At 27.0% G+C, this 23,095-nt stretch overlaps 1 protein-coding gene across 1 annotated transcript; it reads left to right on the top strand.

The window, feature by feature from the left end:
- Nucleotides 1-2,571: 2,571 nt before the first annotated feature.
- LOC137834947 (NAC domain-containing protein 76) lies at nt 2,572-5,760 on the top strand. The gene is made up of 4 exons (XM_068643206.1): nt 2,572-2,777; nt 4,078-4,279; nt 4,589-4,860; nt 5,086-5,760. The coding sequence occupies exons 2-4, from the start codon at nt 4,111-4,113 to the stop codon at nt 5,617-5,619; spliced, it is 975 nt and encodes a 324-aa protein (XP_068499307.1). The 5' UTR covers nt 2,572-2,777; nt 4,078-4,110; the 3' UTR covers nt 5,620-5,760.
- The last annotated feature ends 17,335 nt before the right edge of the window (nt 5,761-23,095 follow it).

Below are 23,095 nucleotides of genomic sequence, written 5' to 3'. Positions count from 1 at the left end.
CTATTCATAGTTGAGGTCAAAATTGATGTAACCCATTCATTTCACACCTGCAATCACCAATGCATCAATAATGAATTGAAATTCAAACTAGGTAGCAAAAAATGTCATCTTGAATCAAGAACGTGTACCCCTCAACTCCATTAAGAGCTACAGCATGGCATAGGATTCCCATATGAGTTGATTAAGCCAAAAATATTAATGTTATATGCAGTGTTCGTAAAGGTAACGGCACCAGCAGTAGGAAGCAAGATGCATGTGTGTACACAGTATAATATTTACAATTAGCAAGCAAGTAAGTAGGAAAATTGTTATAAATGGTTCAAGAGATTGGTAGCTATAGTCTCAGTGAAGAAGGGGTTTAAAGAGGGTAAGTGTGTGATTTTGATTTGGTTCATTCATTACGTTCATCTGCGTGATTGACCAGGTATCTGTGTAGAGGAGAGTGTGACTTTTTTTCATGTGCAATGGAGAAGAGGTTGCGTGGGAATCCCTTTGGTGAATTTTGTGAGTGTGAGAGCCTCTGAAACAAAAGCCTTCCAGATCCCGGTTTTGCACCTATTTTGTTATCAGAATTTATGTGACCGAGACCTAGAATTGTGTATTCTATGTTGGATCAGCACGTGTATAAGCCACGGACTTTAAGGAATTTTGCTTTCTCTCTTATATATATATATATACACACACACACCCTTTGTTTTTCATTTCCCTTTAATAATATTCTTCTCATAAGCTTGTGCAAATAATACAATGGCAAAACCCCATGCTTGTGACCCCACACTAGAGTTTCAGAACTAAAAAAGTACTTCAGTAATCTCACCTTGTCTTGAAGAGAAAATTTCACAGAATAACTAGAATATATTCAGTTAAGCTTGTAGTATTCTGATTATGGTTGAGCTAAAAAGTTTTGGTACACTAGAGCAATCCTAATGTGATTTTGCATTAACAGATATATATTCAATCTGTTTTCACAGAACCAAGAATGGTTGTCTCTATGTGTTGTTAAAAAAAGATGACAGAGTTGTTTGACGTATATAGAGAGAATTTTGCTTGCATTTCACCATATACTTTCTGCTTCATTTGGGATTCATATACATATGCTGAACAAACAAACAGTGTTGTTAATGGTTGAAGTTATGTGTAATCGTTAGATGCTGTCAGCATGTATGACAAAAGGTAACACATTGGGTCAGAAATTTCAAGACAAAGGTGTGGTCAAGGACATGTTGTGTTGTCCATGTATTATGTGCTAGCAAACAAAGGTGGTCTCACGTAACCACCAAAGTTTGCCATCTTTCTCAATGGAACATGATAATTTAAATATATGGTATGAAAGAGCCAGAAAATAAGAAAATGTACAAGTTAAAGTAGCAATAAGTAGGACAAAATTACACAAACTAGCTGGAAAATCCATGAAAGTTGTAGGGCTTAAATGGTCTTTTTGTTTAGATTGCTTTAGCTTAATTAACTCATTTGTTTTTTATTACCACCTAGGATCCATAATACTGAAGCACTATCCATAAGTAGCCATTGCTGCATCCCAATAACCCAAAATATTTAAACTGCTATTAATTAATTAATCAATCAATTGAATAATATTGCGTATGCTCAGAATAACGACTATATGTACCCATTGTTAGACTTAGAACTCCTAAGTTTGATACTTACACTGAATTTGAGGCAAATTCTTCACTTTCATGAACATGATTCAAGGATAGCCACTGGATCCTAATCCTCTGATTAGTTGACTGCAGCTTTACAAACTGAATACAATTAATCATAATTATCCTAAGTTTAAATGAAAATAGATATATGTAAATATACACAGCTAGCTCTTAACTGGTTTGTCACTTGTGGATAGATATGATAGTAAAATAATAACATTTTTTTATAACAATAAAATGCATAGTTATAGTCTTGTAAGAATAACTATTATATTCTTTAATAACATTAAGGTGGCATGTATTAGGAATATTGGAATGAGCAGAAAATGCCCCCTATCTGCATAATTCTTCTTTGACTTTGACTAGTCCGCGTGATTGAATTTGAAGACCGATACATTTTCATATAATGGACCCAAAAAATATAAAACAAAATACTTATGTTTTACATTTACAACATATAATAATAATAATGATAAGAGAATGAGGAAAAAACCAAAGAACTTACTGTGGATTCATTAGATTAGTAATTGATAGTTAAGCAGATTTTCTTCATTGTAATGAGGCGAAACTTGGGAGGAAGGTCTCCCATTCAACGAACATTTACCAAAAGCCTATTTTTGTATATTATTCTTACCCATACAATGCAATGCATATAACTCCATATTAAATACAAAATAAGTTACCCACTTGATAGTTTATAACATAACAAGAGGCTTCAAGAACAAACCCTATAGCCTTCTATAGCTTTTTTTTTTAAGTACCTTTCTGATATCATCATAACATCATAACACAGCTAGCTCAATGTAACACTTAATAATTTATTTAATTATTCTTCATTTTGCTTCTGCTAAATATGTATAAATAAATAAAATAACTTTTTTATATATTTCTGTGCCCATTCTTGGTTGTCAGGCCTTATTTGTGAAGCTAGCATTTGCATTGATCCTCTCATCTCTCTCTCTTTCTCTCACATTCTCTCTTAAAACCCACGTCCGTGCCCTTGAAGCTAAGAAACAGTGCAACCAAAGACTCCTCCAAGCTGTCTGGTTTCCTGTGTAGTTCTTTGTCTGCTTTCCTTTGTCCTTTGAGAGGGCTTCATCTTGCGTACCACAAAAGGTTTGTATGCTTTTGTTCTGTTCTTTTGGCATCACTTCTTTGTGTCCCATGAAACCTTTTAGCTTTATTAATTACCTGAGTTTCTTTTTGTTTCGTTTTCTCAGGTCATCTTTTGTTTGTGCCTTTATTACATGATTTCAGAAACCCTTTTTGGATCTTTTTAGTAGTGCTTGATTATAACTCTTTACACTTACTTAATTCGCAGACTTTTCTTTCATATATATAGCTCTTAGCTAGGTCAGTTTGAATATGGCGTGATGGAAATTTTAAGAAGCAATGAGGATTTGATTTGCTTGGCTTTTGGGTGTCACTTCTTCCCTTAATTTCATTCCACTTAGTTATCAGTTAAAGGAAAAAGGAGTTATATTAAATTGAGAGCTAATGTTGTTTTTGACATATATAATAGCATACAAACCAATATCCAGATGAAGATTTATTCCATTTTCCTTCTTTTTCCTCTCTTTCATTTTCTTCTTGGAACTATGACTAATCCTTCATGCACATAACCCGATATCAGTGATTTCTTTTTGTTATTTTTTCAAACGAATCCATGAATATTAGCATACATATTCCTGTCTTACTGCTGTTCCTAAGGAGCTGTGTTCTAATGTATACAACACATGGTGATATGGCAAGAGGGAACGAAGCATGGACAGATAAAAGTTTTTTCCTGCTACTGTTCTTATAATCTCAAGCAGTTCAACAACATGGTCTAGATATTCTCAAACTGAAATTGCTTAATAATCGGGGACTTACATGGTCAGAAAAGTTAACTAGCATTTCTTATAGACTCTTCTTAGGGTTTTCACTCAGATTTAAGTTCCTCGTGTCAGGAAATGTCTCGTACTATGCATGGAGAAGGTTTCAATTCCAATATACCCTTAGTTTCTTTTTTTATGATACGTATTATCATTATTCTACTTTGTCTTTAGTTTTGATCTGCATAACTATGGCTTCCATGTAGGGGTGTAGCTAAACAGTGATCTTGGACAATATTATATGATTTTCTGAGGTCCTCCTCGCTCTTTAATTCTTTATTTTATGGCCATAAAGTCCCCTTTTGACAGTGAAGATGAAGAACTTACGTGATCTCGAGATTATCATTCTTTGGCCACCATTTTAAATTTCTACATCATGGACTACTGGTAGTTCATACCATCATGAGAATAAACTGTTTCATCTACCCCTTTATTAGCCACGTACCCCTGATTTAATGTAAATGTATGTAATTTTATATCATATTAAATTGTTTATCTTCTTAATACAAAGGGATCTTTCTCTTTCTCTTTTTGTTTTGCAGTTAGCAGAGTCAAAACCCTGCAGACAGTACAAAATGATGCCAGGCAATGGACAGTTAACAGTTCCTCCTGGCTTCAGGTTCCACCCTACTGATGAGGAGCTTCTCTACTATTACCTGAGGAAGAAAGTTTCTTATGAAGCCATTGATCTTGATGTCATAAGAGAAGTGGATCTCAACAAACTTGAGCCTTGGGACCTCAAAGGTACACAACAAATTCATAATACACATCATGCATATGATTGATGCAACCAATTAAAGGGATATATATATATATATATATATATATATATATATATATAGTTGATCTATATTTTATAAATAATATGCTTAAAGTAATACATATGAAAATGGAACCATTCATATATCCTTGTCTTTGTACTGTTCTTCTATCTAGGGTTTTATTGTATCATGGCAAGATAGACCAAAGAACTTGTTAACTGTGAAGTTTATAATACTTCTTGAGTTATTGTAACATGAACTAGGTGACATATACATGCTTTTTTGCATGCAGACAAATGTAGGATTGGGTCAGGGCCTCAGAATGAGTGGTATTTCTTCAGCCACAAGGATAAGAAATACCCGACAGGAACAAGAACAAATCGAGCAACTACAGCTGGTTTTTGGAAAGCAACTGGAAGGGACAAGGCCATATACCACACTAATTCCAAGAGGATTGGCATGAGGAAAACCCTAGTTTTCTACACTGGTCGTGCTCCTCATGGCCAGAAGACTGATTGGATCATGCACGAGTATCGCCTTGATGAAGATGATACTGATGTTCAGGTGAGAAAACTACACATACATATACACTTCAACAATAAGTATTAATTCTTGTGATCTTACATCATGAAATATTAAGTTATCTAGCTGAAATGTGAAGTTCGATAGTGATATTTAGTTGAGATGTGAAGAGAAAGCAAACATCATGATACATTCTCCATAGAACGAGTCCTATGGATCCAACTTAATTTCCAGATATAATGACAAAGTTCTCATTGTTTCTAGCAGGAAGATGGATGGGTGGTATGCAGGGTTTTCAAAAAGAAAAACCAAAATCGAGGTTTCCAGCAAGAAATTGAAGAAGAAGAAAACATAACCCACATGAGAACAAGTGGTCCTTGCCATGTTCTAGAGCCAAAACATCACATGCAAGGAGGACTATATGAGTACAATTTTGATGGCACAATGCACCTTCCACAGTTGTTCAGTCCAGAAACAGCTGTTGCACCAACCACTACTTCCTTGGCCACATCCATGAATGCCATGGACATCCTTGAGTGCTCTCAAAACTTGTTGAGGCTCACAACTACTGGCTGTGGACTCAATCTTATGCAACAACAAGGAGAGAGGTTCAGTGGTGACTGGTCATTCTTGGACAAGCTTCTAGCATCCCACCATGGCATGGATCATCACCATCATCCACAAACCAAATGTAACCCTCCCACTCACCAAGCTGCAACTTCTGTTGCCACTTCAGCTCACAAATTCCCATTCCATTACCTTGGTGGTGACACCCATGATATCATGAAATTTTCCAAGTAGGGTATTTCATTGCATTTAAATTGTCATACTTAAGGTGATGAGGTGACAAATATTTGGTTCCTAATTATGTGTAATATGTAGCATCTTGTTAGATACTTATTGAGATTCCACTCATTAATTTAGTTATTTCTTGAGTATCAATTGTATATATATGTCTACGATCTTCTACCTTTATAAAAAAAAATAATCAAGGTTTTTCTCTCAAAATGTAATTTAAATATTTTTAACCAAAAATCAAATTCGATTGAAGTTTTTTTTTTAAATTATTAATATTTTACAAGTTTAACTTAGATTATGAATATTTTTAGATTTTATAAATTTAGAGGAACATAATTTATTTAAGTATCTAATTCATTATAAATCAAAACTTAAGTTTACAATTATTAACATTTTATCATTTTGATTAAAAATACATAACTAAAACTTAACCATTTTTGTTATCTTATAAACAAGTTTCAGCCTAAAACTAAAGGAACCAAAAGAAATAGTAAATATTGATTAAAACGACTTTATGGGAAGTGTAATGATATTAAATAATGCATATAAATTCAAGACAATGTAAAAAGAATTACATAAATGTAAATTGCAGAATCATAAATTATGAAAATCAATAAAATTATTTGGAAATTAAATTAACAGAAAAGTAAAGCAAATTTAAGTACCATAAAGTACAAGGTAAAGTAAAGCCTATTAATTTAAAAAATGGAGGACGATATTGTAAATTAAAGATGAATAAGATAAATGAAAAGATGCATGAAAGAAAAAAAAATGGTGATAATACAAACACATTTAAAATATATGAAACTAATTTTTAACTTTTTTTTATAAAAAATAAAAAAAAGACATTTCATTTCATGAATATCTCAATTCTTATGCATGATCCTAAATCATACCTCTTAACAACCAATCACTAAATTCTGACCCTATCACCAAACCTTATAGGATAATAATGAAATCACTCCTAACATATCTGAAAAAATTCCATTCCAAGCCACCACTATAGAGACCAAAGTACAGCAGAATCATCATCCAGGTTTTTCATCCTTATCAAATAAGCTCAAAAGAAGCATTGGTCATATTCTAGAGTTTGCTTTATAAAATCTTTAGAATAAGATTTGGATTATATTTTGTGGTACACCTTATTTTATAGACAAAAGATAACTCCTACAATTTTATAAGAATAGTTACAAATATAAAGATTCACATGAATATCATTAAATACTTCAATATCTCAATAGACCTTCAATATTCATAAATCTCCATTAAACTTTATAACAACACCTTATTTAACATTTTCCCCTTAATGTGTTCTTAAACTCCTAAGCTTCCCTCCTTTTCTGAAGCATTTCACTTGCCAAAACTTTCATGAAATATCTACAAGTTGATAATTAGACTTGCCAAACAGCAAATTCACCTATTCTTCTTCTCAAATAAAAAAAAATCATTAAATATAAATTAATTTTAAAATTCAAAATAATTAGTTATTATATTGATTAAATTAGTGGCAAATTATATTTAATATTATTAATAAAAGTTTATAAATTATTTTTTAAATTGATATCTAAGTATTAGTTACCAAGTTTAACTAACTACTTTATATTCTAAATTACTCTCTATTAGTCTTTTAAAAACTAATTTAAAATCTAAAATATTAGTAGTTAAAATCTTGATAACTAATTTAGAAACTATTTTATAATATTTTATTAATAATAAAAATCATTTTAGATACTAATAATTTTTTAGTATAAAATAATATCTAATTTAATAAATACAATGAGTAATTATTTTTTGTCTTTAAATTTAATTACTATTTAATAATTTTGTTTTAGGAATTGTTACTTAACAAATGACCCATTTATTATCACCCTGAATAGTTACACTATTGCGTACCATGAAAATACTCCAAAGAGCCAAGTGAGAAAACATATCTAGAAGTGTTTTTCATATCATTAATGCATCCTACTCACACTATCACAAAAGTCAATTAACATTGCTTCAATTTGGTTGTCATAATTTATCTCAAGCTCAAGGTGGTTGAATGTATTAACACCTTTTTGTATGTTTTGATGCACTTAAGTTGTCAATTTGCTATACATACTCTTGTACTTCTTGACCTTCAATATCAATTTCATTCCAAACAATCATAGAGAAAAAGTATAGGAGAATCACCATCCAAGCTTTTCATCTTTCTCAAATAAGTTCTAAAGAATCATAAGATATTAGCTATATTAGCTAATATAAACACCTTAATCCAAAATTTAGGGTGTGCCAACAACAATTATTATAAGATAGACAATTATAAAAGACACACACAACTATATATAAGACACAAGGAGATATTAGACATTTGTAGTGAAACATATATTTGAGCTCTAATTATACATTCTTTAGATTATAAAAGAAGTTATATTCACTAGTGCTTAACTTCTTGCATCTATAAGTTTTTGTTTTGATGTAGCTGTCCATTTCGAAAGTTGACAATGTTGAAGAAAGACAATAAAGAAAAGCAAAGATGACAAAATAGATGCAGAAAATATGCACCCATTGTACTGGATTTTGTGCTTATCAAATTGAAGAAATATGCGCATGTTTTAAGCACGCCATGAAAACACCATATAATCGTACAATGAAGACACGACATTCTACAAATTGAGTGAGTCAGCGAAACTATTTTTTCAAACTTATAATAAATTTTAGAGAGAAAAAAAAAGTTGAAATAATTTATACCCACTCCTTTTCTGAATCCAATCTTCTTTGAGCCTAGCTAGTTGTGGCTCATAGAGGTTTTGATTTTCGTGAGAAGAGTTCCTTCTAACGTACATGGCGGCTTTTGTTCTACTTCATTTATAAATATTCATCTACATCTTTCTAAATAAGAAAACGTGTAATACTAGAGTATCTCATTTTGCCGATCAAAAAGAAAAAACTAGAGTATCTCATTATCATTATCATCTGCTATTATTTGATCATTTCGTTAGTTCATATAAAATTTCAAACACTGTGAAAAATAACCTCCAACCTTTTGTCACGCAAGAAAATATAACATCTGGATGTACAAATCAGAGTATATGTAAGGACCAAACTGTAGTGTTTTATGTAAGGATTTTGGGTAGAACTTGAAATTTCCAAGAACACAGGAGTAGGAACCACAACAATGTGAGCATAGAAGACAGTTACAAAATACATCTGAAACAGAAATTAGTCCACATGGCTGTTATGAGAATACTAAGAGTAGGAACATATGACCCCTAAAGAGATCACCAAGCCTTAAAATGCAGCGTCTAAGCCTATGAGTTCTTCAATCGTGTAGAGTTGCTGCATAACTTTGGATTTGGCACACAAAATAGAGTGGTCTTCCTGAGTGCTAATGAATAGGGAAAAAGTACCTGTGAACAAACTTCCCACTAGCAGAGATAACATCTGGTTTAACCCTGAAAGCCATTGCTAGAGACAAATTTCTTTGACAAGATTATACCAGTAGTCAAAGTTATAATCCCTTCAAACACTGGACTAGCCATAAGCACCAGTCAAAATATGAGTAACTGACCAGAATGCTAATGTTTCAACGAATACCATGTATTGAATTGTCTCAAACACCATATTTCCTGAACATCTACTGTTTCTTGTCTAAATATGATTATGTTTTTTTTTTTTCCAGATCCCATAGGATTGTTACCCAAATTCCTTTCCATATAGTGTTTTGTTTGGTGCTAGTATCCATTAGGTCGCAGTGTAAAAAACTATGTATTATTAAGATACATTTTCTAATATAATTTTAATATTGTTTTGATAAAAAAAAGTTGTTTATTATGTCACACGAAATACAAATTATAGCTTAACGTGCTTAATGTTAAAAGTAGAATGAAATAAAATGGAAGTACTTCAACTCATATAAAAAATCTCTCATAAAGTATATACGCACGTATATCACATTATACTAAAGTTTTTTTTTTTATCGGATAAAAAATAAATTTTAATTAAATCAAAATAATTTAAAGATATCTCAACTTTTATAAAAAAATCCAATACCCACATAATACAGACAACAGAAATAACAATTTCAATCAAAATCATCATAATAATTTTTTTGACTTATAGCTATTACAGCTATATACAACTAAAAGATACTTAGCCAAAAAAAACTTCTACTAAAAACTACGTACTTCCACCTACCAAGATCTTGCATACTACATAACAAAAAGAAAAGACATCTACAATTTGGACAAATATATGACATATAAACATAAGTTTATTTAATGTTCTTAATTTAATATTTTTTTTTTCTAAATCATCCTTAATTATATTTACGAAAATTTATTGAAGATGGTATCCGATTTAACATCTATTTTAAATAATAATATTAAATAGAATTTAAAATAAAAAATGTGTATATATTTAAGTTTCATTAACATTGTACATTTTTTTTCTTATATTTTACTTGAGAGGCATAATTAATTAACATAGCAATAGAATTTCTTAGGTGTGATATGTGACCATTGCTTAATTGTACTAATTTTTTAATTTTTAACTAAGTAATGAATCGAAGTCTGTGTCAGTGATTAAATAATGATTGAAAATTTTAGAGGTGAATTGACGGACATCAACTCTATTATATGACCATTCATTTTATATAAAAAAGAATAAAAAAAAACTTTTAATTATGACCACTAATAGTGATAGTGTTCAAATTTGCATCTTCTTTTATTTTCATACTTATAAACTTTTTATAATAGTGAAATATTATCAAATTTATTCGATCATACATGTTTATTAAAGATTCATTATTTTTAGTTTAAAAAAAAAAATTTAAAAGTTAAAATAGTTAGTTGTTATAATGACTAAATTAGATATCACTTTAGAAAAAAAAAATATTTCTAAATTAGTTTCTATTATTATTAAATAATTTTTAAATTAGCTACCAAAGTTTTAACTACCAATTATTTATATTCTAAATTTGGTAGCAAAAACTTTGGTTGCTAATTAAATATCAATTTAGAAATTATTTAAAAATAATATAAACAAATTTAAAAGCTAAATATATTTTTAATCTCTAAAATAATATCTAATTTAGTCACTGTAACAACTAATTATTTTTTATTTATAAAATTGATTTCTGTTTCATGATTTTTGTAATTTGTGATTATGTTTTAGGGTCACTCAAAACTTTGTTAAAAAACTGAAAATAATTTTAATCTCATCAATCTATCTATAAATACGAAAATAATTGTAAAGAGAAATTTCATTTTAATGCACAATTATATTAAAAATAAATATTAACTATTTATTGTCATCATAAACTACCAAGATATATATATATATATATTAGTGTTTTAACTTTTTCATCTATTTAATCAAAACATATAATATACTATATTTTTCAAACACAAACCATTAGAATTATATTAATTTAATAAATAAAATAAAATAAAAAATATGATAAAAGATTTATTCTGTAAGGTACCATTAATAATAATAAATCTTTTATTTTACTTTATTTATTTTATATATTTTATTTATTTCCAGTCGTGTAATAATCCATTTTATTTATATTATATTATTTATATCTTGTTACATACTCACCTATTTTATTTATATTATATTATTTATTTTGTTAAGTATTAATTTATTTGTAGTTATACACTGGTGTATTTTATTTATTTTACCTATTAAGTTACACATCGATCTATTATATTTATATTTACTTTTTTCTAATTATGTTCTTATTCATTTTATTTATCCCTATATTACTAGAAAATCACTAAATAGAAATCGATTTCACAGATAAAATATAATTAATTTTTATATTAATTAAATTAGATAATATTGCATAGATTATAGAAAATATTGGTATCTAAATTAATTAATTTATATTATTGATAAATAGTTTTTAAATTGATATTTTATTAATTATTTAAATTTTAAAGTTGGTAGCTAAAACTTTGACAGATAATTAAATATCAATTTAAAAATTAATTAAAATAAATTTTTATTAATAAAAAATAATTGCATTAACTTTTTTAATTTAAATTAATGTATGTATTTCAGTACTGATTAAAAATATTTATATAAATATTTATAATTTTAAAATTTTAATATTAAAAGGGATTCTCATTAAAAAATAATAATTATATAAATTCTTTTAATTTAAATTAATGTGTGACTTCAGTTTTATGAATAAAAAAATCATATTAATATTTTTTAATTAAATTTTTTTAATATTAAAATAGATTTTAATTAATAGTATTAAAACTCATTAAATAGATTCTTATTAATAAATATTTTTAATTTATGAATTGAGTTGTGAATAATGTAACATAAATTCGATTATTTTATTAATATTGGAAAGAGATGGAAGCCATTGATGAGAGAGATGAAATTGGAAAAAGATGAGAGACATTCCATGTGTCGAGTGTGTGTAATCAATCGTTAACCTGCTGGTGAAAACGTAACTGAATGAACTAAATTGAACATTTTTAAAAAATCTTCTGACCAAATTGATTTTTTTTAAAATAACTATATTGAATTGATATTGACCCCATAAGTAGGGACTAAAAAGATAATTAAATCTTATTAATAATAGTAATTATTTTCGATACCAATCATTATTTTAGTATCTAAAATAGTATATAATTTAGTCAATATAACAACCAATTATTTTTTGTTTTTAAAATTATTTTTTATTTAATGATTTTTTTTTGTAGTGCCAGTTACACATAAGTCCATTTTATTTATTTATATTTATCGAGTTTCGTATTGATACATTTTATCTATCTCCAATCACACATTGGTTCATTTTATTCACCTGTAGTTACAAACAACTGATCTATTTTATGAATTGTTTTGATAACCAAAAGGTAAATTACTTTGTGTTTACATGACAAGAATATCATTAAGTAGATCTAATTTTAGAAAAATAATTAGTTGCTATATTTGACTAAATTAGATGTTATTTTAGAAACAACACAAATTATTAGTATATAAATTAGTTTCTATTATTATAAATAATTTCTAGATTGATATCTAATTAGTTATCAAGGTTTTAGCTACCTTTTGTTCACACTCCATAACTACACATACCTCAAACCACTCCCATATGTTTTCATCCCACCCTCCTAACTCTCCTGTTGTTACACACTTCTGAATTGAACTTGCATATCCTAAGAAATCTATACACATGTGATGACTCTAACCCACCTATCTTCCCAAAATAAAAGTATTTCCTTATCCAAAATCATTTACTAAACTAGAATTCAAATCTAAACATATATTATCAACACAAAATTTCAAATTATAAAAAATATATAATTTCAAATCCATCAATCCAACATATCTAAACCCTATCTAAATCCTAAATCTTAAATCTTAAATCCTAAAATATGAGAAGTTACAATCAAACAATTTAACCAATTTATTGAATTCTAAAATCCAAACAATTGTTCATAATAACTACACTGTCAATAATTAAGTTTCGAAATATAACTAATCTCCCTAAAGCTTATCTAATTGTCTAACATGATTCAAAATTTATACTAACTTTTTTTCATAAAACTGTCTTACTCTTTGAGTATTTGGTGACTATTTTACGGTAAGTATACTGTAACAGTATAAAAAATAAAGAAGTAGAAGCCAAAGACCTCCCTGTCACGCTCATTCTTTCTTTCTCTCTCTCCCTCCATATTCTCTTCTCTTCCTCTCAATTTTTCTCTCTCAATCTTCATCTATTTTAGAATCTGATCATACCACGCTGTAGCTGAGGAGTTAAGAAACATTTCTACCTGATCAGATTTTCAAACAGAGTAAGTTCATTTTTACTCTAAATATCCCTTGTTATCTGTTTTTCCTTAGGATTTTAGTCATCAATATTGGTGGGTCAGTTGAGAAGTTTAATCCTCCCAACTTATTCTACTATATACTGAATTTTTGTTATGTTTGGATAACTTGCATTAGGCCCGTAAATCTTGAAGCTTATCCAGACTGTGGGGAATAAAATTCTAGAAGTTGCTTGGAAAGCAAACAATTGAGGTAAGGGAAGTTAAATTTAATTTTTAATAGCACCCTAGGATAGAAGATCTGAATGTGGAAGGGACGTGGTCCCAATATTCAATTTTTCTTGCAGGGATGTTGTGTATTTATATATTGGGTTGTTTGTTTATGTATTATTTAAATTTGTAAAAATATTATATTTTGATGGTTTAATATTTTAAGTGTTGTTTTTTATGTTAATTACGCTTTTGAATATTGTGGATCACTTTTTGAATGATATTGTATGACAGAATGGTATGGAATTGAATTCATACATTTGGGATAATGTATAGATTGATGTTTGCTGTGTATTAAGTATTGATGCCTATGTGGTGAGATCTCTGAGCTTCACTGATGATCTAAGTCACATAGACTAAGACATCAGGTGGTGAGAAGCTGATGGGGGAGTTCATGCACACCGTGACATATGAGATGCACGACTTGGGTTGTATTGAACTTACCCTGATCCTTTCTGTTGGATTCGATGGTAATATTTGGATCAGGTGTTAGTCTCTGGTAGGACTTACTTAATACGGGTCTTCCGGAAGACGTTGTTTGTTGAATATTCTGAATGTGTAGATCTATGTGAGATCTATATGATTGTTTTATTGTTGAGATTTGAAGAAGATTGAATAATTTGAGAAATTGATCATGTAACTTGGTTTTCTCTTTTGATTTAATTGTGTATATTATAAAATTCTATTTTCACTAGCTTACCCTTACTTTTCTTGTTGTGTTTGAACTACGATGACGATACTACGTACACGAGCAGATGATCTTACAGGTGTTTAAGGATTTGTAGAGCTTTAGGGTGTTGATTTTGAAACTTATATTGTAAATATTTGTTTTTCAATATGTCCTAATCATGTATTAGGAATGTTTTGAAAAACTTTATGCTTTTATAGAAATATGCATAACCTATATTGTAATAGTTAGATGTTATTTTCCGGAGTGTTACATATACCGACACTACAAGGAAAACATGAAATAGAACCAATTTTTAGAGACCAAAATAATTAGTTGCAATAGTAACTAAATTAGAGATCATTTTAAAAACTAAAACAAAAATTGGTTTCTAAATTAGTTTCTATTATTGTTAAATAGTTTCTAAATTGGTATCTAATTAGCAACCAAAGTTTTAACTACCAATTATTTAGTTTCTAAATTTGATTTCTAAAACTTTGGTTGCTAATTAGATACCAATTTAGAAACTATTTAACAATAATAGAAACTAATTTAGAAACCAATTTTTTTTTAGTTTCTAAAATGGTCTCTAATTTAGTTACTATTGCAACTAATTATTTTGTTCTCTAACAATTGATTTCTATTTCATGATTTTCTTGTAGTGCGAGTCACAAGTAATAATTTATCACTAAGGACGAATATCGAACTTACAAAAAAAAATTATTTAAAATATTTAAAATCCTAATAGTAACATTCACTAAGTAAAAGAATATGTACAATAACTTGATTTGAAAGATATTGACATAAGTTTGCATGAAAATTAAGTGAAAACAAAATAAATGAATAAAATAATTCAATTAAGGAAATTGGGAATGAGGTTAATCATATAACAATCCATCTTGATTGACATTGATTCATATATAAAAAATAATTCTTGATAATTATACTAATTGTATTTGCATTGTTTTTCTTTGTTAATTTTTGAATTTATGAGACCTTTTTCTTGCTTATAAAAATAAATAAATAAATAAATAAATGAGGCCTTTTTCTTAGAGTGCAAAAGAGTAATGGCAAAGAAATTGATGAGATATTTTTATTTACACTTAATATTTTTAAATTTAGGTTTATTAGAGTATATAATTGGGTTTTGGTTGTAATTGTTGTTGTTTAATTTTGGGTTTTAAGTCTTTAACTTATCTCTCTTGTTCTGTTAATATCTAGCACGAAGGAAGACCACTCTATATGGGTCATGACTTTGTTCACATACCTATATATACATCTCTAAGAAACTGACTACTTCTCTCTAATTACTTTTGCAGATTTATTTTCTCTTACACTCTTTTTCTCTCTTCTATTTTCTTCTCATTTTTTATAATATTAAATTTATATTTCATCCTATATGAAAAGTTGAAGTTTTTTTAGCAGCAAAGAAAGTTGAAGATTATGGATTGAAGTTATGATATATTAGTAATTCTGTTTTTTTTCATATATTTTATTTTTTCTAATTTTTGAAACCTACACTGCTAAAAAAAATCATTAAATAAAAACTAATTTTAAAGATAAAAAATAATTAGTTGCTATAATAACTAAATTAGAGACTATTTTAGAAACTAAACAAATTATTGGTTTTTAAATTAGTTTTTATTATAAATAATTTTTAAATTGGTATCTAATTAGCTACCAAAATTTTTGCTACCAAATTTAGAATCTACATAATTGGTAGTTAAAATCTTGTTAACTAATTAGATACCAAATTAGAAACTATTTATCAATATTATAAACTAATCTAGAAATCAATAATTTTTTAATCTGTAAGATGATCTCTAATTTAATCACTGCAACCATTAATTATTTTTGGTCTTTAAAATTTGTTTCTATTGATTTTATTGTAGTGTTAAGTTTTGATGTAAAAAGGAATTATTTGCATAATTTGTTTAATTTTTAATTAAATTTAAGGTTTGTTATAAGATATTAAGATTCATAAGTTGCTTAATCTTTATGTATGATTTTTAAGAAATAAATTATGTTTAATTTGTTAGTTTGAATTTATGAAGAGATTTAAAAGTTATTATTTTATTAACTAATAATTAAATTAATTACGAAATATAGTTAAAAATTAATCTGTTTTATTGAATTATTTTTTATTTAAATTTTGAATTTTTTAACTATAAAAATTACAAACAACCCATAGTATTATTATTTGATCCAGGACCACCTCAATCAATATATTAAAAATCTGTTTACATCACTGTAAACGACTTTCAGTGTTTCAACTGCAAACCAAAAACACGTTTAACAAATTAATTTTATTTTTTTCAATTTGAAGTTTTTTAATAATACTGCAAAATTATTTTTATATATATATCACTGTCTTATGTTTACGGGTGTCAGTACCACACTACTCTTTCTGATACATTTCTTTTTCCTATAAAAGAAAAACTCTCCTTCACGCTATCATTTCTATTTTAATTAGCGTTTTTAAAAATCATATCTTTTTCTATAATTACTTTTAAATGCTTTTTCTATACAGTTTTAATTGCATATTTTATCTGCCAATTTTTAGAACTAAATAATTTTGGTTTGTTATTGCGTACCATCATATTTCTTTATTCTTGATACAGGCCAACTTTACGTAAAGGTTGTTATATGAATTTAAATATTATCTTATATATATAATAAAAATTATTGAATATAAATTAATTTAACTACTAAATTAGATATTAGATAGATTAAAAATGTATTAGTTTTTAAATTAATAAATTAATTTTTAAATTAGTATCTAATTAATATCAATGTTTTAACTACTAATTTTAGAATCTAAAATAATCGATAATTAATTATATATTAATTTAAAAAATAATTTAAAAATTATATTAATAATTAAAAAATACTTTAAATATCAATTTTTTTTTTAATTTCAAAAAAATTATTTAATTTAATTAATATAGTAAGTAATTATTTTTTTTTCTAAAATTAATTTTTATTTAATAATTTATATATATATGATGAATTCTAACTTGTTATGTTGTTTTTTTTTAGTGAATATATATTATTTAAAGATTCATATACATAATTAAAATTAAGACACACCTAAATAGGTACTATAATATCACTAAGATGAATTAGAGGTCTAAGGTTTACAATGTTTAATACCTTCAATTGGAAGTACCTATTTATATATATAAATAGGCTCTCAAAGTCGTAATAACTAAGATTAAATGCTTTAGATTTAGTGTATAAAACTTTTTGGCCAGAAATCAATATGCTATTTAATTAAAGAAAATATTACAGTTGATACCAACAAGTCTAGATTTCTATTAGTTTGTACTAACCCTTTACATTAATTAATTAATAATAAAATATTCTTACACTACAAGAAAATCATGAAATTGAAACTAATTTTAGAAATAAAAAATAATTAGTTACTATAATGACTAAATTAGAGACTATTTTAAATACTAAAAAAAAATTTGATTTCTAAATTAGTTTCTATTATTGTTAAATAACTTTTAAATTGGTATCTAATTAGCTACCAAATTTTAACTACCAATTATTTAGATTTTAAATTTGGTAACAAAAACTTTGGTTGCTAATTAGATACCAAATCAGAAACCATTTAACAAAAATAGAAACTAATTTAAAAACCAAAATTTTGTTTAGTTTTTAAAATATTCTTTAATTTAGTCATTATAATAATTAATTATTTTTTATCTTTAAAATTGATTTCATAATTTTCTTGTAATAATAATAAAAGTTTTAAGAATGAATTTTAAATTTTTTTCTATGACATAGACGTTTTGTTTAATGATCGGATGAAACATGAATCAAGATTATTTAGTTTTAAAAAGTTTAATATGTATTTAAAAGTTTTTATAAATAAAAAATTATACATTCACTGAAAAAAGTGAATTTAAATATAAATTTAAAGAGATAGACCCACCAAGTTATCACAAAACGAGATGAATAATTTATCCTTTCAAATCACTTTATTTAATATCCCTTTCTCACTACCAGTTGGTAGGGAAGACCTTTAACATTGTTATTTTCATCACATTTTTATTCCTCACTTTTTTTACTTTTTTTTTTCTTATCTCTTTTCTTCAATAAAGTATATGCAATATTCCAAATAGGTCTCAAAATATCTTTTTACAATATGTTGTAACTTGTGGCTCTGTTTGTTCAGACGTTTCTCATAGCTCCTCCATTAACACTTCTATAGCTAGTTTCATTCGTTTACCATATTAAAGTAAAACTTATCATAGAACTGAAATTTTACTTATAATGATCAGTGTTAGTGGCTCATGGATCATTGTTATTTTTCCTGTTTAAACATCACTGATATATGAACTTTTCTTTCTCAAATTAGTTATGCATATTTCTTTATAATTTTAAAAGAAACTCTCTTTTATTAAAAAAATATATTTATAAATATTACAAAATTAATTAGCAAAATAAATTTCACATTCTATTAATATATTATAATTTTAATCATATCCATAATCATAATCGATATAAAATTTTGAATAAATATGATATACTTTTTTTTATATTTTTTAATCCCATATATGTTTAATAGTAATTTTCTTCTGACATTTTGATATTTTACCTAACTTTAAAAATAATTATTTAATAAATGAAATATTTTCATTTTTTAATAAAATAAAAAGTTTTATTGGTTTAATGTAGTGATTAAAGCTTCTTTATTTTACTAGCTTAGAAGATATCTAACATTAACATTGATAATAGTATCAAAGGAAGACACTTTAGAAATGCAAACAATTAGTTGTCATACATTAAAAAAAATCATGAAAGAGAAACCAAATTTTAGAGATCAAAATAATTAGTTATAATAGTAACTAAATTAGACACCATTTTAAAAACTAAAAAAAAAAAAATTCTAAAATAGTTTCTATTATTGTTAAATAGTTTCTAAATTGGTATCTAATTAGCAACCAAGATTTTTGTTACCAAATTTAGAAACTAAATAATTGGTAGTTAAAACTTTGGTTGCTAATTATATACCAATTTAGAAACTATTTAACAATTAATAATAGAAACTAATTTAGAAACCATTTTTTTTTAGTTTCTAAAATGTTATCTAATTTTAGTTACTATTACAACTAATTAGTGTGGTGTCTAAATATTGGTTTCTATTTCATTATTGTTTTTAGTGATACCTGAATTTATTAATTCATAATGACAAGAGATCATAGTGGTTTGTTCTTCAAAATCAACTCATAATTTTTTTTAATAATCTATTCTTACGGAGGATGAAAGGAATGAGATGTCAAAATAGAAAAAGAATGTAACGTGATATGGAGTCATAACCTATTTATGGATATATGAGATTGTCCTTTGGTATTTTTATTTATGTATTAGAAAATAAAATTACCCTTTAATCACCACATATTAAAAGGTCCTATAACTTCTCATATATATAACTATAAAAAAATAATTTAATATCATTTGAAAACTTTTAATTTGGCATAATAATAACAATAAATTTCCTCAACATTTTTAATATATAAATATTTATATATGAAACCAATGTTGGATTGTTGGATTAAGATCTAACCATCTTCAATTTGGAGTATATATGTAGCCTTATAATTATATATTTTAGTGAATGCATCTTTCATCAATTCAGTCCTATAATCATACCAACATAGTTTGACATACTTTCATATTCATGCGCTTTTATAAAAGATTCAGCTCCCACATCACGAATCATGTCTTCCAATCGATCATCATCTACATCATTATGTACTATATCATCCATGGTGGACCCCACATATTTTTCATTTACGGAAACACGTGGTAAATTTAATAATTCACCATGCCATATCCAAGTTGTATAAGATCGAAGAAACCCATCACATAGAAGGTTCTCTCTGATTTTCTTAACATCCAATATCCTTCCATTCAAATAGCTAAGGACTTTTTACTCCATCATGACCACTATTATTCGCGTTAAGTTGCACAAATTGTATAAATTCATTTACTTCTCTTTCGTACCCATCACTTATGCGAACAAAATTAATCCAATTTGATTCATTATATTCTGTAATAATCACTCAGGTGTTTGCTAATGAGTCTATCTAACGTTTGTCGAGGGTCGAACACCCCCAGACTCAATACTAGCATGTATCAATTGCCGAGGATCGAACACCCTCGGACTTAATACCAACACGATAATTCTATTTTAAACTAACAACTAACATAATATAAATTAATAATAAATACAAATTATAATAATTGCTAAATATATAAATTAAAAATCACTAAATTAATTATAAATATTATATAATGTAAATCTATCTACCATCTAATAATTTAATAATTTTATTCTAACCTAAAAACAAAAATAATATAAAATTTAAAAATATTATAAAAAAATAAAAAAATAAACAAATTCATAACATTAAAAAAAATTCAAAAACACTTAAAACACTTCTAACCTTGTGCATGAAGGCAACGTGGTGGTGAAGAGTGGTGCGAGACCGACAACAACAACGACGGAGCAAAGCAAAAACCCAAACAAGCAGCGACAAAGGCAATGAAATAGTTGTACTTCGAGCAATGGAACACCAAAGCAGAAACTGAGAGAAAACGCAAAGCACCAAAAAGAAAGCAAGTATAAAAGCGTAAGTGACGCGCTTCAGAGTTATGGTAAAAAATGATTTAAGAATGCGGCTATTACAAATAGCCGCATTTGTAAATGAAGTTAATTTCAAAAATGCCACCGCGTTTTGAATGACAGCGTCCGATCGTAAAAATACATTAAATAAATAGTTGTTGTTTTTACACTTTGCACTAGTGAGAAGAAAAGCTTAATGAAATAAAGACAATAAGCATGGAAAATAAAAATAAAAAGATTTCAAAGTAAGTGTCAATGCCTTAGAAAATGAGATTAGAGGATTGCTCTTAAGTATTTCTTAAGGAAAACTTCAGAGGGGTTATTTGAGGAACTATGGTCAAAATTCAAGAGAGTTAGAAGTGTTTTTTGGAGTTTCCAACTATCACATGTGACTCACATGGGCACATGGGTTAGTTGGGGTATTTCATTTGAATCTTCAAGTTTTCAAGACACATTTGTGAACATTGGAAGTCCTTGAGTGGGCACCACATGTGCTTCCTTCTCCAAGTCATCATTTCTTTTCATATATAATAAGTACATCTCCTTAATTTCAAGGAACTATCCATGTGTACTCTCTAATTTCAAGGGGTTAAGAGATGTTAATCATGTTTAAGTTAACTCTATTTTTTTGTCCATCCTTTCCGCTAGGCTGAGCTCTTCGATTATAAATAGGATGTTATCTCGTTTGTAAAACACAGTTGAAGATTGAATGAAATTACTCCTTGTGAGTTTGTGAGAGTTTGAAATATCTTTTCTCTTGTTTTGGTTCTTATCTTGAGAAATTTTCTTAGATAATGAATCTCCTTGTACTTATCCTTTAGTTCTTAGATTAAAGGTCACATGTTCTTCTCCTCTTTCTTATCTTAATCCATTTTTACTTTTATTTCTTTAATTGTTCTTATTTTTCCTTTAAATACTAATCAAAATTGCATAGATTTCACCTTGGTTTGCTTCTTGCTTACGTCAATTACTTTGTATTTCTATGAAGTATCTCTTCTTCAACATCCCTCGAGTTAATTAAGATCCTAACCACCAATCACTATAAAATAGTCTAAGTTTTCTTTTAAAAAATATGAATATGTGTATATATATTTTATTATGTTTAATTTTATTTTAAAATTAAATACTTTGTATAGGTATATGTTGGATTTGTAGAAAAATGGTTAATTTTTTATGTGGTTGTTACAATTCCAACTTTGGTTAATTAGATATATATGTGGTTCTATATAGAATTTCTTTATATTTGATCTTTAAGAAGAAAAAGAAGCATTTTGCATGAAGTAACATGAGTCACATGGGTTACAATAACACCCAACTTTCCATAAGAAAACCAAGTTCTAAGTTCTATCTTTTCTCCAACAATAATTTGTTTGTCATTTCCACCCACTAGCAAGTCCACACACACATAGTCAACGTACACAACCCTAACATGTGGGAATCTAATCCCTAAATACCTCAAAGATGATGGGATAGAACTGCCACCAAAGAATGTCGAAATGAAAAATGGAAGAACATTTAATTTTTGTAAAATATTCATAAAAAAGTTATAATTTTTCACCCCATCAAATATAATTTTATACTTTTATAGAAGTGGCCAGAAAGCATGCGTGTGCCCCTTTCTTAATTATTAAAAATATATAAAAAAAAGTTTTTGTATAAAACGATTTTAATAAAAAAAAAGTATGAGACATCGATCTCGAATATATTCTCCAACAAAATTGGTATAGAATCTACAATTTTTTTAATTCTTGGTGATTATGGAAGTTGGTTGCTTTTACTACATCAAAAATAGTTAGGCATCTATCTAAGATAAAGATCTGTGAATAAAGTAATGTCCTTTGCCATATTTTGCCTTTTCCCTAACGTATATGATAAAGATTTATGAACAACAGAACATCATATAATAATGTCTTTTAAATTTTCAATATTTTGCCTTTACTATAATGGTATTTTTGTTATCATAGAAACAGGAGAGAATGGAAAATGTGACTTTAGTTTTCTTTTCGTTTGGTTTAGCTAAAAAAAGAATAAAATATCTTCTATGAGATCCACATAAAATAATAATAATAACAATAACAATAATAATAATAATAATAATAATAATAATAATAATAATAATAATAATAATAAATT

This window comes from Phaseolus vulgaris, chromosome 5, assembly GCF_051622355.1.
Source record: "Phaseolus vulgaris cultivar YP4 chromosome 5, ASM5162235v1, whole genome shotgun sequence".
Lineage (NCBI taxonomy): Eukaryota > Viridiplantae > Streptophyta > Magnoliopsida > Fabales > Fabaceae > Phaseolus > Phaseolus vulgaris.
This window is presented reverse-complemented; position numbering and strand designations above follow the sequence as displayed.

Excerpts from the sequence above, each read along its gene's own strand:
- LOC137834947 (XM_068643206.1), top strand. The coding sequence starts at position 4,111 with ATGATGCCAGGCAATGGACAGTTAACAGTTCCTCCTGGCTTCAGGTTC. Across the intron at positions 4,280-4,588 it reads TGAGCCTTGGGACCTCAAAG|ACAAATGTAGGATTGGGTCA; the intron begins GTACACAACAAA and ends TTTTGCATGCAG. Across the intron at positions 4,861-5,085 it reads AAGATGATACTGATGTTCAG|GAAGATGGATGGGTGGTATG; the intron begins GTGAGAAAACTA and ends TGTTTCTAGCAG.